This window comes from Hippopotamus amphibius, chromosome 11 (genome assembly GCF_030028045.1).
Source record: "Hippopotamus amphibius kiboko isolate mHipAmp2 chromosome 11, mHipAmp2.hap2, whole genome shotgun sequence".
In the NCBI taxonomy this organism is placed as follows: Eukaryota; Metazoa; Chordata; class Mammalia; order Artiodactyla; family Hippopotamidae; genus Hippopotamus; species Hippopotamus amphibius.
Window position 1 is genome coordinate 87,638,602 of NC_080196.1, and position 16,228 is coordinate 87,654,829.

At 45.9% G+C, this 16,228-nt stretch overlaps 1 protein-coding gene across 1 annotated transcript in view; it reads right to left on the reverse strand.

Moving 5' to 3' along the window:
• Positions 1 to 9,686: 9,686 nt before the first annotated feature.
• Positions 9,687 to 16,228, reverse strand: part of LOC130830926 (basic proline-rich protein-like) — a 33,799-nt gene continuing 27,257 nt past the window's right edge. The window contains exon 2 of the mRNA XM_057698211.1: positions 9,687 to 10,015. Within this exon, the coding sequence (XP_057554194.1) occupies positions 9,687 to 10,015 (329 nt within the window). The remainder of the gene's footprint in view (positions 10,016 to 16,228) is intronic.

The following is a 16,228-nucleotide window of genomic DNA, read 5'->3' on the forward strand; positions in this document are numbered from 1 at the left end:
TTTAGAAACCGCCAGCGCTCTTCTCTCTTTAGCCCTACCTTGTCCCCACTGCCCTCCTCTCCTTCCAGGCAGAGACCGGGCTCCCTAGGAACAGCGTGGTGATGGAATCTCTAACTCCTCACTGGTGGCCAGCCTTGGGGACATACCGTCTGGATATGGGGAGGGGAGGGCAGGACAAACAGGATCAGTCCCTGTTTCGGGGGCAGATAGGAGCGGGGCAGAGACAGCCAGTGAGAAGCAGAACTGGGACTGACTGGGGTGAGCCCTCTGTGTCAATTTCTCCTGTTCCTAGATTCTTGCAGACCCTCTAGCAGGCACGGGGTCACATTGGCCGTGACCGTGCATCCTCCACCATTGCAGACAGGGGCAATCTCTTTTGGGCCTCCTAGGAAGAAAATCTGTCTCATAGGTGTTCCTGGCTTTTACTGTCCAACAACATCAGTTTAGGGTTTTGGCCGTGAACACACCTCTCCCAAGGGGCAGTTGAAGGCACATGATTATACAAAAGGATGTAACCTGCTACACTGGAAGCAAACTTCCTGCAGTCCTTATGGCAATGGGAAATTCAGTTTGTGTGACTTGAGGAGAGAGGCTCTTGCAAATTCTGAAGTGTAAAAAGCCTGAAACATTCCATATATGTATTCTACCTACACTTTAGACCCAGACTCATCCCACCATAGAGTGGGACTCTTCCCACACAACAGCAATCTTTTCCTTCTTTGAGTTATTATAGCACTAATAACCAACAGCACACACTTAGTTCTCAGCTCTCCCTCCTATTGTTCTCTTTGAGTTATGTTTGTCTTCTTGGATTGTAAATTCTAGAGCTTCTTGGTATTTCCCAGGTTCCTAGTACACCAGGAATGCAAAAACAGTTGGTGCTGGGGCTCGGTGAGAATGCACAGATGACTGAGTGTCACATTGGCTCGCCCAGGTCATCAACATGTCGTGATTTGAGAATGCTGAAAAACCTGGTGAACCAAAAATATCTTCCTCTCTCCAACTGACCTGCCTTGCTGTCTGAAATGCCTTCCTTTTATGTCACTTCCTGACAGCTTCTAGAGACGTATTTATTTTAGTTGGACAAAGTATTCCGTCACCTGGGAGGGGTAATATGTTAGTCAGCTATCACTCTAGCAAGAATTATGTTCCTTAAATGTTTTTTAAGACAAAATGAGTAGAAGCCTTAGAGACTGAGTTTTAGACCAGGAAGTTCTGGTTGTCAGAAGATGGGGGAGAGAGGCAAGGAGGGCTAAAGTCCTAAGGCTTTGAGTGGTGGGAGGTAAAGGTACTGACTGGGTCAGGGAGGGTCTTGGACATAGTGGGTAAACACACACCAAAGACAAACTGATTTTACAGTTTTGCCTTCTGTAAGGCCACCTGGATAGTGGAGGTAACTCATTCGGGAGACACTGTTTTGTCCATTTAGTTCTCTGAGGGCGGGCGTGGCCGGTATACATCCCTCAGTCTGATCCACAGTATACGGGTGCATGTTCTCTTGGGTGACAGGAATGCAGCCAGCTTTGCACTCACTCTCCAACTCTGCAAACATACTGGACTTGTTGTGGGCCTGGCTTCACTCTGTGAGCCCACCGCCCCCCCAGAAGGGGATCTTGAGGTGCCTCCCTGCAGAGCCAGCCTTTTGCCCCAGAAAGGGATCTTGAGGTGCCTCCCTGCAGAGCCAGCCTTTGCCCTTCTGGTGACTCTGAAGGACTCATGGCAGAAACTGCGAACAGAATTAAAAAACCAGAACTAGCTCTACTAAGTGCTTTAAGGAACACATTTTTCCAAAAAGTATAATTAGTAAAAAATGTACTAGTTTTCTGCAAAATAAGATGGTGATCTCTAAGACTCCTTCTTCGGCTTGGTGGTTACTCATGGTTCTCAGTGAATCACAGTTACTCAAGAGGAGGGGAGGCCTTTGAAGCTGCCTGGTGTCCTGTGTTCCTGGGGACTTGCCTGCCTGGCTGGTGGGGCCTCTCCCAGCCTGCTGACCCCACCCCACCCCAGTTTCTGTAAATCTCTGCTTTGTCTTTCTCCTTGGGGGCCCCATCCTGTTTTCTCAGAGCCTGGTGCCTTTGCACTGACTCCTCAAGAGAGGAGTCACATGAGATACTCTGCTTCATTTAATTTTAGGTTATTGTTGCTGCTGTCGGTCTACTGAAGTACTTTAATGAATGCCTATATTGTTCTCAGGCCTTGAGCCTTTTTCAAATGATCAGCACATTATAAAACACAATAATGAGTCTAATTTCCCACCCCCCAACACACACACACACAGACACGCACACACAATGATGCTGCTAAATCCCCCAGATATGAACGGTAGTGGAAAGAGTCTGCAATTTGGAGGCAGCAGAGTAATGTTTGGTCCTGACTCTCCCATTTAGTGCTGGTGACCTTGGGCAAGTCGTTCATTCACTCACTCACTCATTCATGCATTCATTCATTCATTCATTCAGAATAAGCATATATTCACAATCTCCTTGTGTCAGCCTGATATATAATCTCTCCAAAATGTTAACAACACCTTCCCCACTACCTTTCAGGACTGTTTGGAGGAGCTAATGAAGTTATACTTACGAAGTGGTCAAGGTAAGCACTAAAGAAGAGTATGTTGATGGTATTAATCAGCAAAAAAAGATAAAAACAAAACTTGAGTGTGGAGGACAGGGGTCCAAACCACAGTACCTGATACATCACTTGATAGGTGAGAAATATACCTATTCTGCTGTCTGGTGGTACCTGCGCTTTCAGAGCCCAGCCTTTCCTCAAGCCAGACCTGCTTTGCCCGGGATACCTTTCTCTTCATTTCTGTCTTTGGGAGCCCTACTCCTTCTTCAAGACCCTGGTCAAAAGCTTCCTCTTCCATGAGGAAATAATTTCTCCCTCCCTCACGTCTTTCCTCTACTTCTGCAATTTGTTTCTAGATGGAACCCTGTTACTGCACTGACCAATGGTCTTGACGGAGGTGACGTGTTCGCCTCTAGGAATCCTGCCTCTGCCTGTTTAGCTCATGCGACAGGTGCACTGTCTTCCCTGGGTCTCTGTGTCCTCTTCTGTAAAACCTCCCTCCCCTTGCTGACTGCTGTGAGAATTGAGGAAACGCCACGTCTAGGGCCTACAGTGTGCCTTGGCTTAGTGGGCAGGCCTCTGATGGCTTCTGAACGAGACTGAATGGCAAGCATGTTGCTGGGCTCTCCTAAGCCACATAGAGGAGGTACCACTTACTATGTGTAACGAGGGACATTAGGATCACCCCCACCCAGGATTTGCTTCCTGCATTGTTACCGGGAAAGAGGAATTCCTCCTCAAAGGCACGCCTTTATGTTTCTTCTATTTTTTTTAAAGGATAAACACCCCTGAGGTTTTTTATTTTGTTTTGTTTTTAGATTCCACATATAAGTGAGATCATACAGCATTTGTCTTTCTCTGACTTTTTTTTTTTATAAATTTAATTATTCATTTTTATTTTCGGCTGTGTTGGGTCTTTGTTGCTGCACATGGGCTTTCTGTAGTTGCCACAAGAGGAGGCTACTCTTCATTGTGGTGTGCAGGCTCCTCATTGCGGTGGCTTCTCTTGTTGTGGAGCATGGGCTCTAGGTGCATGGGCTTCAGTAGCTGCGGCACATGGGCTCTAGAGTGCAGGCTCAATAGTTGTGGTGCACAGGCTTAGTTGCTCCGAGGCATGTGGGATCTTCCTCGAGCAGGGATCGAACCCGTGTCCCCTGAATTGGCAGGCGGATTCTTAACCACTGTGCCACCTGGGAATTCCATGCCTTTATGTTTCCATACCACTGGGAGAGGCAAGCATTAAACTACTCCGCCTTCCAGAGGCTTGGGTGTTGGCATCATTGGCCGCCAGTGAAGAGGTGGACGTGGTCACAGGGGAGGGAGGTGAGGAGTCTGAAGAGAGATTTGGCCTAGGGCTGGTTTTGCTTAATGCTTAAACTGGTCATATATTTATTTGAAACCAATTCTCCAACAACTGGATGTCCAGCCATTCAGTTCAATTCTGACACTTAACTGCCCGGAATTAGTGCAGATCCCACAGTTCAGGGCTCAGTCCCATAAGACTGTCCCACTTCAGATGCCACCCAAAAGCAGGGGCCCTGGGCTCCCCACACTTATGTTCTGCACACTATAAATTGCAGGGGTTCTCATGGCTCCTCCTTAAGTTTGATAACTCTCTAGAATGACTCACAGAACTCAGGAAAGCACTTTCCTTACCATTGCTGGTTTATTATAAAGGATACAACTCAGGAACAGCACATGCAAGAGGAGTGAGGGGATGGGATGGCCCAGAGCTTCCATGGCCTCTGGGAGGGAGGGCCTCCGGCATCTCAATGTGTTCACCAACCTGACAGCTCTCTCGACCCCATCATGTAGGGGTTATTATCCAGGTTTCATTTTGTAGGATTGTTAATTAAATCATTAGCCATTGGTGATGGAACGATGGGGGTTATTATCCAGGTTTCATTATGTAGGATTGTTAATTAAATCATTAGCCATTGGTGATGGAAGGCAATCTCCTTCCTGGAGGTGGAGGTGGGGCTGAAAGTTCCAACCCTCTCTCACCTCAAGGGATAGTTCCTCTGAGAAGCTGCCCCCATCCTGAAGCTACCCTAGGGGCCCATCAAGAATCACCTCCTTTGTAAATCAACTACACTTCAATTAAAAAAAAAAAATCACCTCCTTAGCATGAACTCAAGTTTCTTACAAATAACAAAAGGTACTCCTATCACCCAGGAAATTCCAAGTATTTTAGGAGCCGGGTGCCAGAGACCTGAGACAAAGACCAAATACATGTTTTTAATTATACACAGATCCCCTGATGTTGTTCTTAGTAAATACTGCAGTTTTTGGAGCTGCAGGGGAGAGAACGTAGAAGACTGGAGAGGTTCTCCTCAAAGCTGTGCTGCTCTGAAGCTTTTACAAGTCCTTTCTTCCAGATCACTCTGTGTCTTTGGAATGCATCCTATCTGCCACCCTCAGGGAAGGTCTCTAGGGCTGCAGGCCCTTCTTTTCTTTCCTAACACTTTCCTTTCTTTCTCTCTTCCAGATGGCAGTTCTCGCCTCTCCCCTCCCAGAGCTCCACCTGCCCCTGCTGTGGTCCGCCTGGGGTTGATGCTCTCCTTCCTCTCCAAGTTGTCAGTGGGCCACGACAATATGCTTTCTGCTGCCCTTGACCGGAACACTTCCTAGAAGTCTGGTGAGAACTTCAGACCCTGCTTCCGCATTAGTACTTAAAAATGAAGCCCAGACTCCTTCCACTCACATTAAGCCCCTGAACTGCCTGCTGCCCGTCTCCCACCTCATGCTTCCACTGTCCAGTCACAGGAGCTGGGTGCTTGGGCTGTCATCCTTCAAATACCCCAGAGGCTTTTCCACCTCTTGCTCCTTTTCCCTGTTGACTTAAAAAATGCCCAGCATAGGGAGTGGCTGCAGACTGGCGGCTGCTAGATGGCAGGTATTCTTTTCCTTCCCTCAGGGCTCACCAGCTCCCCATTGGCAGTGGCTGTAATTGCTGATGACTGTGACATCCTCTGTTTACTGATATGGCAAGAAATATTCCATTTCTCATCCCCCAAAGGTCAGCTTCTCTGCACAGCTGTCCTGCAGTCACAGATATTTGATTTCCGTGTTCTATCCGCCAGGCCCTGTGCTGGACACCAAGGGGGCTGTGAGGGAAGATTGCCTAAGCTCTGCCCTTGAGGCACTGACTCTTCCTCCTTTTCAACAACTGTCTGGCAGGCCTCCTGCCCTCCTCCCAGCCTCTCAGCTGCTTGGCACCTGGTGCCACTTCCTTGTTTTGACATCTCTTCAGTTTTCTCTGTCTCCCCAGCTAGATGCTTAGATGGATTTCCTCCATCCACAGCGGTGTACTGAGTGTGTCCACTGCAGAGCAGGACCATGTGGTCCGGCCCCCTTGCTACTCTCTGGTGTCAGATGGATGAGCAAGAATATGCACAACAGGTGCGAAGGAGGGCACCTATTATGAAGGGAATAAGCAGGTGTGGTGATGGGTGGTGGGTGCTAGTTTAGATGGCATGTCAGAGGAACTTCTCACCCCTCCCACCCCAGAGGCCCCACAAGGTTGGGAGCTGTCACACAGAGCTATTCTTTTCCTGAAAAAGAGAGGCCAATAAATACTTGTTGAAAAATTTAATACTGTCCTTTGCATTTACTTCCACTCTTTAATAGACTTACAGACTTTCCATACAGAAGGGGTGTCACCTGATTGGAAAGAGGGACTTGGAGCCCAAGACAGAAGAGCCTCCATCATCCACCCCAGAGAACTGGAGGGGGGCTGTGGGTGGTACTGCTCCCAGACACCCCCGGCCACTGTGTGACTGCACCTTCATGGCATCTTTCTGACCTGTTCCATTCCGGTTCCATGTGAATGTGTGGCTCTGGAAAAATGAGACAGCAACACCACCATACCTGACCAGTGTGAGTTTGTGCTTGTAGGAGGTGCTGGACTGGAGTGTTGCCATCAGAAAAACTGCCTCGTTGAGAGTGTTCACTCTGAGCCAAGAGTTGTGTCGAGAGCTTTGCACAAACTCATTTCACCCTCACCCCTTACTAGAACTTGCAACATAGTATCAGGGGTTGTCATGTTTGACAGGTGAGGACACTGAGGCTCAGCAAGGTTACGGAACTGCCCAGAGGTCACTGCTAGAGGGAAGCAGAACCCGATCCAAATCCAGATCCGTCAGGCTCCAGAGCTCTCGGTCCTAGAAACCATGTCAGCTTCCACTACTTGGAATCCTCAGGCTGCTTCCGGGTGGCCTTCCATACGGAGGATGTAATTTGTTTCTGTGGAATAATGCTGTGGGGCAGAACAGGTGATATTACCTCTGCACATGGTGCCTTGTCTGAAATTATGTGGTCACCACAGTGAAGACTCAACACCACTCCCCGCCCCCCGCCATTCAACTGTCCAACTGCCTTATAGCAGGTGCTGGGGCATTGAGGTGGATGCTGGTTATGCCAGGTGGAAGTGGGGAGGTGGGGGTGGTTATGCTGAGGGAAGGGTAGCCCAGAGCTGAGATGAGGTTCCCATCCCTTGGATCCCCTATTTTTCTTATCTAATGAGTGGTTCTAAAAATAGCATCCACCTGGAACTTCCCTGGTGGTGCAGTGGTTAAGAATCCACCTGCCAATGCAGGAGACACAGGTTTGATCCCTGGTCTGGGAAGATCCCACATGCCATGGAGCAACTAAGCCCACGTGCCACAACTACTGAGCCACAACTATTGAGGCCCCCGTGTGCCTAGAGCCTGTGCTCCTCAACAAGAGAAGCCATTGCAATAAGCCTGCGCACTGCAACGAAGAGTAGCTCCTGCTCGCCACAACTAGGGAAAGCCTGCATGCAGCAATGAAGACCCAACACAGCCAAAAATAAATAAATAAATGCATAAATATATAAATAATTTAAAAAAATAAAGAAAAATGGCATCCACCTCACAGGTGCAAATTTTGAAAACAGCCTGCTCGGTCAGAGAGAACAGACTACAGTCAGAGCAAGGCCAGCCACATTCTGATGCTACTGTTCAGGCCACGGTTTCTAATGGGCACCTGCTGCAAGCCCAGTCCCAGTCCCCGAGGTGTATCAGGTGCAAGCAATGAAGCTGAAGAGTGATTCAGATGGGCTTGGCCTTGGCCTCCAGAGTTTATGAAGGAAATTGAGAGTAGAACAACTGATATGATTCAGTAGTAACACTACCGATAGGCCGAAGGGTGGACAAGTTGGAAGGACAGTGTCTGTGAACACAGGAATCTTGAGAGAAATTTCTATACAGGCAACAGGATGGAGAGTGGTTGATGATGTGGTTTGGACTGGGCTGGTTTTATTGAGATTTCAGGGGCTTAGAGAGCTAAATATGAAATGCACAGGAGATTCTAGGAGACAATTCCAAGGCAGAAGTAGGATCAACTGCCCAGCAGAAGGGGAGGAAGAAAGCAAGTACCGTATTTAGCAATCTAAATATGGCAGTAATAGAGATATTAGTAATTAGGATATCAAACATCCCAGACTCCAGAAACAAGCAGTCTATTCACTGTAGGCAATTGACTTGTTGGTTTCAAACAGAAGGAGCCAAGGATGGTACCTCAGTAGCTGGGGTTCTACTTGAGCATCTCTGCGTCACTGATGAAGACCATGGAGGGGCTGTTTTAAAACTTAATGTATTCATCCATATTCATGCATTCATTCATTTCCAGATGGACAGCTGTAGTCTTATTGTTCTTTTCTTTTCTCTTTTTCTCCTGAAAGAGCCTGGGCTCTTGTCACTACCCTACACCCTCTCAAATTCCTTGAGGACTGAGGAAGTAGGGAAATAAATGAATAAATGAATGAATGAATGAATGAATGAGTAAAATAACATACCTAGACAAAATGTTTATCTGGCACAGGATATGTTCTCAGTGAATTTCAAGGAGGCAGTTGGTAGTAGCAGTTGACAATGCAGGCTCTGGAGTTGGGCTGTGTCCTGCCACTTACTGATGTGTGACCTTGAGCAGGTCACTTTATCACTCTGCCTGGTTCCTCTTTTGTCACCTGGGGCCAGGAATACCAACAAACCCATAGAGTTGTTGTGAGGATTAAGTGGATCCACTGACATTCACGGTACAGTGCCTTGCACACAATAGGCATTCAGAGAAGTTAGCTACTATTGTAAAATTATTTTATCAATGTACTCACTTAGGGGTGGAAAATTTCCATGCTTGTAGGCAGTTAGGACAAAGGAGTGAACTGGGCAGCTGCGGGGCCTGATCTAAAGGGGAGACTGATGTTAAGGGGAGCTTGGAGCCGCTCGCTGTGATTTTCAGAGTCTCCTCTAGGGGAGAGTCACCCCACGTCTCAGCATGGGCTGCTGGAAGGGTAAATAGCTTTTACATTTTCTCCTCAAGCCCTTATGTATTCATCTATTTCTCAAAACTCGAGCGCAAAGCGTTGGCGGGATCTTGAGTTCTTAGGTTTGCTCTTTCTCCTTCTTAAGCCCACCTTACCTTTCTTCCGGGTCTCGAAACCAGCACGTTTCCTCCTGGATCCCAGACCTCAACCAAGGGCGTCGAAAACCCAGGGCACGCTGGTGCACATCAGGAGCGCCTGCAGAGGTGGCATCTGGGGCGTCTGCGTGGCGCGCAGGGGCGGAGCGGGGGTCCCTCTGCGGGACTCCGACTCACCAGCAGGTGGCGATCTGTCTGCCAGGCGTGCGAGGTTCATCCAGAAACTTGAACGGGATGTTGATGTCTCTGCGTGAGGGAAGCACAGCTGAACCTCGCCGAGCTGAGCTGTCGGCATCCGAGAAAAGCGGGGGGAGAGAAGGGAGCGGACTCCCTCCAGGAGTGACTCAAGGATTCAACCGCCGCCAGCTTCATTCGGGAAGGCTTCAGGAGGGGTGAGTACTGAGCAGCGCACGGCAAAGAGAGCGCCGTCCTTTCCTTAGGGCATCGTCCGTGGCTTGTGCTGACTGGCTTTCCGACCCTCCAGGAAATTTCTGGAAGGGAGCTACCTGAGCAGATGAAGGGAGCACGGGAAAGAAGCCCGGGAAGCCGGTGCTACCGCGCTCGGCGCTGTGCAGCGGGAGGAGCGCGGGTCCATCCCACGAGATGGCGCTGTCTGGCTTTCTCTGGGCCTTCGGTTCCGGTCCTTAGAGGTCCCGGCCGCAGCGGCCGCTCTAGCCGACCGGCTCAGGCTCTGTGGTTCCGGGCGGAAGTGAGGCTCCGAGCGGAACGGCCTCTGGTGACATTTTCTCCGGGCGGCGCGGACGAGTGAAGGGACTTGGTCGTGGAGGCTGCGGAGGCGGCGAGACTCGCTTTGGCCCCGGTGGGGCTCTGACCGCGACCTTCTGCTCGCCGCCGGGGCTTGTGCTGAGGAAGAGAAGGCGGCGGTGGCCGTCGTGTTCCGAGTCGCCGCGGCCCGGAGAGACCCGGCCGGGGGGTCGGTGCGTGCCCCGACGGGGCGCGCGGAGAGGGCGAGGAGGTGCGGGGCCGCCGCGGAGTGCAGGTGAGGCGGGAAGGGGCGCGGGGCCGCAGCCCGGCTCCCAGAGGAGCCGCGGGACTCGGGCTGCTTCCCGGGAAGGGGTCGGGTGGAGTCGGAGGGGTGCGGGCCGCGGGCGAGGCTCTGCGGCGTCCGGGCGACCGGGTCGTGACGGGCAGGGCTATCGGGCGCCGGGTGTTCGAGCCCGGACTTAGCGGGAGACGCGGCCCGGGTGAGGGCCAATGAGAGGCGCGGAACAGCCCGACCCCGGGCTCGCTCGCTCGCCGGGAACCCTCGCGTCCTTCGGGCCCGGCCGAGGTGGCGGGCCGAGCCCCGCTCCCCTTCCCCGGCCCGGTGGATCCCTTTCCCAGGCGGCGGAGAGGAGGCTGGAGGTGCTGCAGCCCGTGGGTCGCGCTGGTGAGCGGCTCCGGGGTCCTGGGGTTGTCTTCACGCAACTTTCCGGCGCCCCAGGTCGCTGGTGGGGGGGTGGGGGGTGGGGGCGGCTGCTTGGCCAGCTCTGCTGGCCCCGCGAGCCGGGATCTGGCGCGGACACTGCCCCGGCTCCCGAGAGCTCGGGCGGCTGCCCCGGCACCGCGGCTGCTGAGGCCTAGGAGAAGGGAAGGAGGCTTTCTCCGGCTAGGCGCCGCCTGCTTTTCGGCAGTGCTTCCACTACCTTCAGGCCTCCGGCCAATGGGCAGGATATGTCAGTCTTCAAAATTGACCTCTTCTGGCGAGTTTGTCAACTTTACATAGAAAACCCGGCGAGGATGTGAACTGACGAGCCTCGACTTAAACATCGTCGTCTTCTCTGACTCTTCTCAGGGAGAGTTCTTTTCTTTCCTCCAGTATATTACTTCGTACTTTGTACTTTATTTCTTGTAGCACCGGTTTCAGTGTATTGTCGGGGCAGCAACCCCCAACAGAACCTCACGTCATTCATTATACCTTTTAAATCGTCGTCTCCGCTGTCAGAATAGATGCTCACAGGTTGAAGGAATGAACGCCTGTACTTGTTCCAGATTGAACCTCTTGAGCAGTTTGTGCTGGATGTGCTTTTCGTTTCTGACTAGAGCTTCTTTCTGAATCCTTCCGCTCAGTAAGATGAAAAACCCACTGATGATGTTTTGTCAGGGTTTGACCTTTTAATTACAAATACACCTGGCAGTTTTGCTTAGGCTGTTATTATGTAGTATCGTTGGGCACATGTTAACAGTTTGAATTACTCCCTTACTTCTCCTGGGATATTTTAAGGATGGAGGCTATTACCTTTCTAATGTGCTTTTGCTGATCCTGGCAATCTGGATTCCTTCAGTAAGAGCATTGCCTTTTGATTTAACAAGCATTTTTAGAGGCCTGCAGTTATTACCTGATGTCCTGAGGAGTCACAGTGCTGATCTTTTTTAGTAGAATGTGTAATATTTTGGCCGAATAATCTGGCTAGTACAATGCCTAGTTGAGTGCTTTATGCACAGTAGGTGCTGAGTAAATATAAAATTATGAATTAAATTTGGATTAAAGAAACTAAGGTGGAATTTACTGTGATGACCTGTATGCTACTTCATGAAGAACCTTATGGAAATTTTCATGCAGTTCCATGAAATGAGAAATAAAAATATTTTTAGACGTTTCTAAATCAGATTCCTTTAGCATGCTTTTCAGTACCACTGTAATCTTAAAACTTCAAACCATTCTTTTCATAATGTTAATAAAGATGTAAACTTCAAAATAGGTGATGCAATGTGAAAGGAAGAGAGAAACTTCAAGGTAATTATACCTGAGGTATCAGCAAAATATGATTTCTTAATGGAAAAAATTTTTTTTCTGACATCTTTTTGTGAAAAATGAGATGGACTAGATTTTGAAACTGGAAACTTGCCCTATTGTTAGCTTCATATTAAGTTCATAGTGTAGTTGTTACATTACTCACTAATTCAGTTTATGTTACTCCTTATTGCATTTATGAAAGTGTCTTAAATGCTCTTTGTTTTATAGTCTTCATGATTAAAGATAGATTTAGCTTTGGATTCTAATTTAATGCAGTTCTGAGAGAACTGAGTGCTCATTGTTTGTCCTTCAAAGGTTTTTATTTCATATGTGACATTGGTACCTTAAGTCTCCTTAGTGTATAACTCGTAACTTCTGGGAGGTTGTGTAGTTACGTATTATTCAAAGGATTGTTTTGCTGGGATCTTCAGTCTTATGGTTTTATTTTGACGTGTGCATGAATGGAATTGATATATGGGCAATTAGAATGTTTTTGTTTTTTCTTTTTAAAGCTTGGAATTGGTATAGAAATATACTAGAGACCGAGACGGTATGTTTGTAACCTTGGTTAATCGTCCTAGACTTTCCTAATTTTCCTGCAGGTAACTAGCAACATGAAAACAGTGTGTATTAATGTTTACTGAATTGAGAAAGTCTGTAAAAGGTGAAAAATGTTGTACTTTTGAACCACACTGATTTTGATATGTTGGATTATTTTAGAAAATAGTTTAGGCAAATTTTAGCCAAATAAAGTTTCTTGTGTAATTAAGTAGATATGAAATAGACATATTGATAACTGAGTAAAAAGCTATGAGACTGTAGAAGAGGTTAAGAGCTATTGAGAAAACAGAATGAAACATTCAGGTGGAACTTCTTTATTCTCACAACACTAATTTATTGATTGCTTCTGGTGTGCCAGTAGTGCTGTAATTGCTGGTGCTCTAGTGGTGAATAAGACTGTCAGATCTTTATGCTAAAGAAACTTAACACCTTTTTTTCATCTGTTTACATTATATTAGTTTATTCTTGCTGTTGTACATTCTGTAGGTTTGGACAAATGTGTAATGACATGGATTCATCATTATGGTATCATGCAGAGTATTTTCACTACCCTAAAAATGCTCTGCCTATTCATCCCTCCTCCACCCCACCCCACCCCCAACAACCCCTGGCAACCACTGATCTTTTTATTGTTGCCACTGTTTTGCCTTTTCCATGCTGTCATATAGTTGGAATCATACAACATGTAGCCTTTTCAGACTGGCTTCTTTCACTTAATAGTATGTATTTAAGCTCCTTTATAGTGGTGAGTAATATTCCATTGTCTGGATCTACCACAGTTTGTTTATTTATTCATCTCCTGAAGGATATCTTGGTTGGAGAAACTAACACATTTAAACCTGGAGTTTGAGATGGATTTCCAGGTGGGCATTCCAGGCTGGGAGCAGCCTAAGCAAAGTTGTATCCGTGAGCTTGAATGGTGTGGCCAGTGCCTTGAGTTTACAGAGGGATAGATGTAAACTTTGAGGTAGAGGAAGGTAGGGCCAGGTTTGTAAAAGTACCTTAGTCTGCTAGTGAGTTATTAATTTTTCTCTTTTAGGGGACTATGAAGGATGAGATAGACATTCTTTGAAAGATTTTTCTTTATCCTTAAGTTCACTGAGTAGAAATTTTATTGGTATTATTTCTTTATTATGGGTTGATTCTTGATTGTCAAACAAGTAATTTTATAGTTGTTTTTCTTTAGTTGTCAAATTCTAGTCTTAAATTTTATTGGTATTGTGAAACTTTTCTAAATCCTTTTAGCCTTTATATTTAATTGAAACTGCTTACCTTACTCTTTCAGAACTTATGATTGAACTTAGAGAAGTAAACAATGTTTTCTGCTTCTGTGTGGGCAGCTTCTCTTAGCAGAAGTGGGATTGATGTTCAGTCAGTTTTCACACACAGCCTACAGGTCCTTGTGATAAAAGGAAGGAGCAGGGTGAAACTAAAATTATCTTACTTGTTTTACTCTTATATTCCTAAACTGCTGGGAGAGAAAATGTGTATTATATATATTGTATATATTTATCATAACATATTATAGAAGCCGATAACAGTAAATGTGATTTTAAAATACTGTAAAGTAACCAGTATGACTCAGATTTGATGGTTGTCTTATTCAAAATTTGTGGCTCTAATTTACAGTGTGTTTTTTATTGGAGTATAGTTGATTTACAATGTCGTGTTAATATCTGCTGTACAGCAAAGTGATTCAGCTGTGTGTGTGTATGTGTGCATATATATACACACACACATTCTTTCTTGTATTCTTTTTCACTATGGTTTATCACAGGATATCGAATGTAGTTCCCTGTGCTACACAGCAGAACCCCATTGTCCATCCATTCCATATATACTAGTTTACATCCGATAACTCCAGTCTCACTCCATCCCCCCCCCCCCCCCCGCCTCCCCCTGGCAACCACAAGTCTGTTCTTCATGTTACAGTGTTTGTTTTAAGTTTTGTTTCTATTCTCTTTTATGTTTTTGTTCAAAATAGAGACCTCAAACCTCTTTGCTCAGATTCTGTCATTTGTAATAGCCGGTAGATAGATGATGTAAGTCCTAAGTTATTGATTTGACTTTAATTTTAAAACTACCTGGATAGGTATTTTCTAGTTAAGTGAAGATGAATCAAAAGTAGAAATCTATCCACAGAACTTCATTTGTATGTGGGGGCAGTTATACCTGGTTAAATTAAAAACCCGTTTACTGAGCACTCAGGTGCCCAGGTGGAGATAGGTACAAAGATAAAAAAATTTATGCCCAAGGAACTCAAATCTAGGGAACCAGATGATTTGTAAGTTTCTTTTCTGCTCTAAAATGTGGAGAAGAAAAGTAGGCTGTAGGAGGAAAAAAGTACTGTATAACAAAACAACAGAGTATGGAGTTAGTCTTTTCCTTTGTAAAATAATTTAAAATTGGGTATTGGAAAATAGCATGCTTTTCTTAAATGAGTCTCTAAGGTTAAAGGAAAATGATTGGAGACTTAAATGTTCATTTTTGTACTGCCAGTTCATGTGAGAAATTCTTTTTCCTCTGACTGGAATACAAGTCCATGTATTTGTGAAATTAGTTCTGATTGTTGTTCAAACAGCAGCAAAATTAGATGTTAAAATTTACTTACAGCAGCTATTCCCAGGAATGTGGATAAACTAGGATTGTGTTTAGGTAATGTAGAAATTCAAGGTTTCATTAGCATGGTTAATGTTAGGGAAACCAAATACTAACTAAAGGGATAAGTAGAAGTTATTTTTTACTGAGTTGTCTGGCTTAAAAAAAATAACTTTTATGATGTCCAGAGTCAGCATTTTGTTAGGAGGCTTGTAATTAGAGAAAGGTATTGTTGGGGATAGGGAAGTTGGGTGTGGACTAAAACTCTAGGAAAACAGGACTGTTTTCCTTTCTGTACTAAGAACAAAACCCTCATGTGGTTAAGATTTTAAGCAGTATCCTGTCTGCGTTCGTTTTAACCTAGCATAGAAGCATAGTTTATTTTAAAATCAGCATTATGTTATCAAGGGTTTCCCATTATTTATCTCCACTGGGATCCACTAAACAATTTGCTATGAGCCTGAGGACATGTATAGTGGGTAGGTTTTTGGCAATATTTAATTTAAGAACCTCAAGTCCCGGCATGTAGTGACCCATTTTATTTGTACTATCTTCTGAGGGAGATAGAAAATGGCCAGAGAGAAATCTTGGAAGAAATCTAGAACCTGTGTTTTACATTATTCTTGATTTACACTGATGGTGCTTTTGAGTACTTAGAGGGTCTCTCATTAGTAATGGTACATTCTTTGCATTTGGTAACTTCTTGGCTTCTTACTTGATGCTAGTTTATTCACAGCCCCTGGTGCTAGGTCAGATACATGTCAATAGTGGTAGTATCCGCAACATGAAGTGATTTGAGCATCCATTGTCACTCGTGGCCTATTTATAGAGCTTATATCAGTGGAGAAAAGGTTGGCTGACAAGCAAGCCAAGCTACTCTCTTCCCATGGTTGCAATCTCACAATTTATATTTCAGTTCCGGGTAGGCCAAATCTATTCAGCTGAATTAATTTTTAGTGTTCCCTTTGTGTACTCCAACCCTTTAGTGCTCCAGTTTCTTACTCAACTTCACTCTTGAAGGAAAAAAACAAATAACTTAAAAACAAACAAACAAAAAACCAAATAACTTATCACACTGAAAAATAATTAGCAATAATTCCTTAATATCATATGATATTCAATGTTCACATTTCTCCTATCTCATAAATGTGTTTTTACAATTATTCATATTGAGTCAAATAAGGTCTGTGCATTGTTCTGTCGTCTATAGGTGCACCTGAACCCCTGGCCCCCCCAATTTCTTTTTCCTGGCAGATTAGTTGTTGAAGAAACAGGAGTTTTCCCACAGTTTGAATTTCCAGCTAACATTGCTATAGT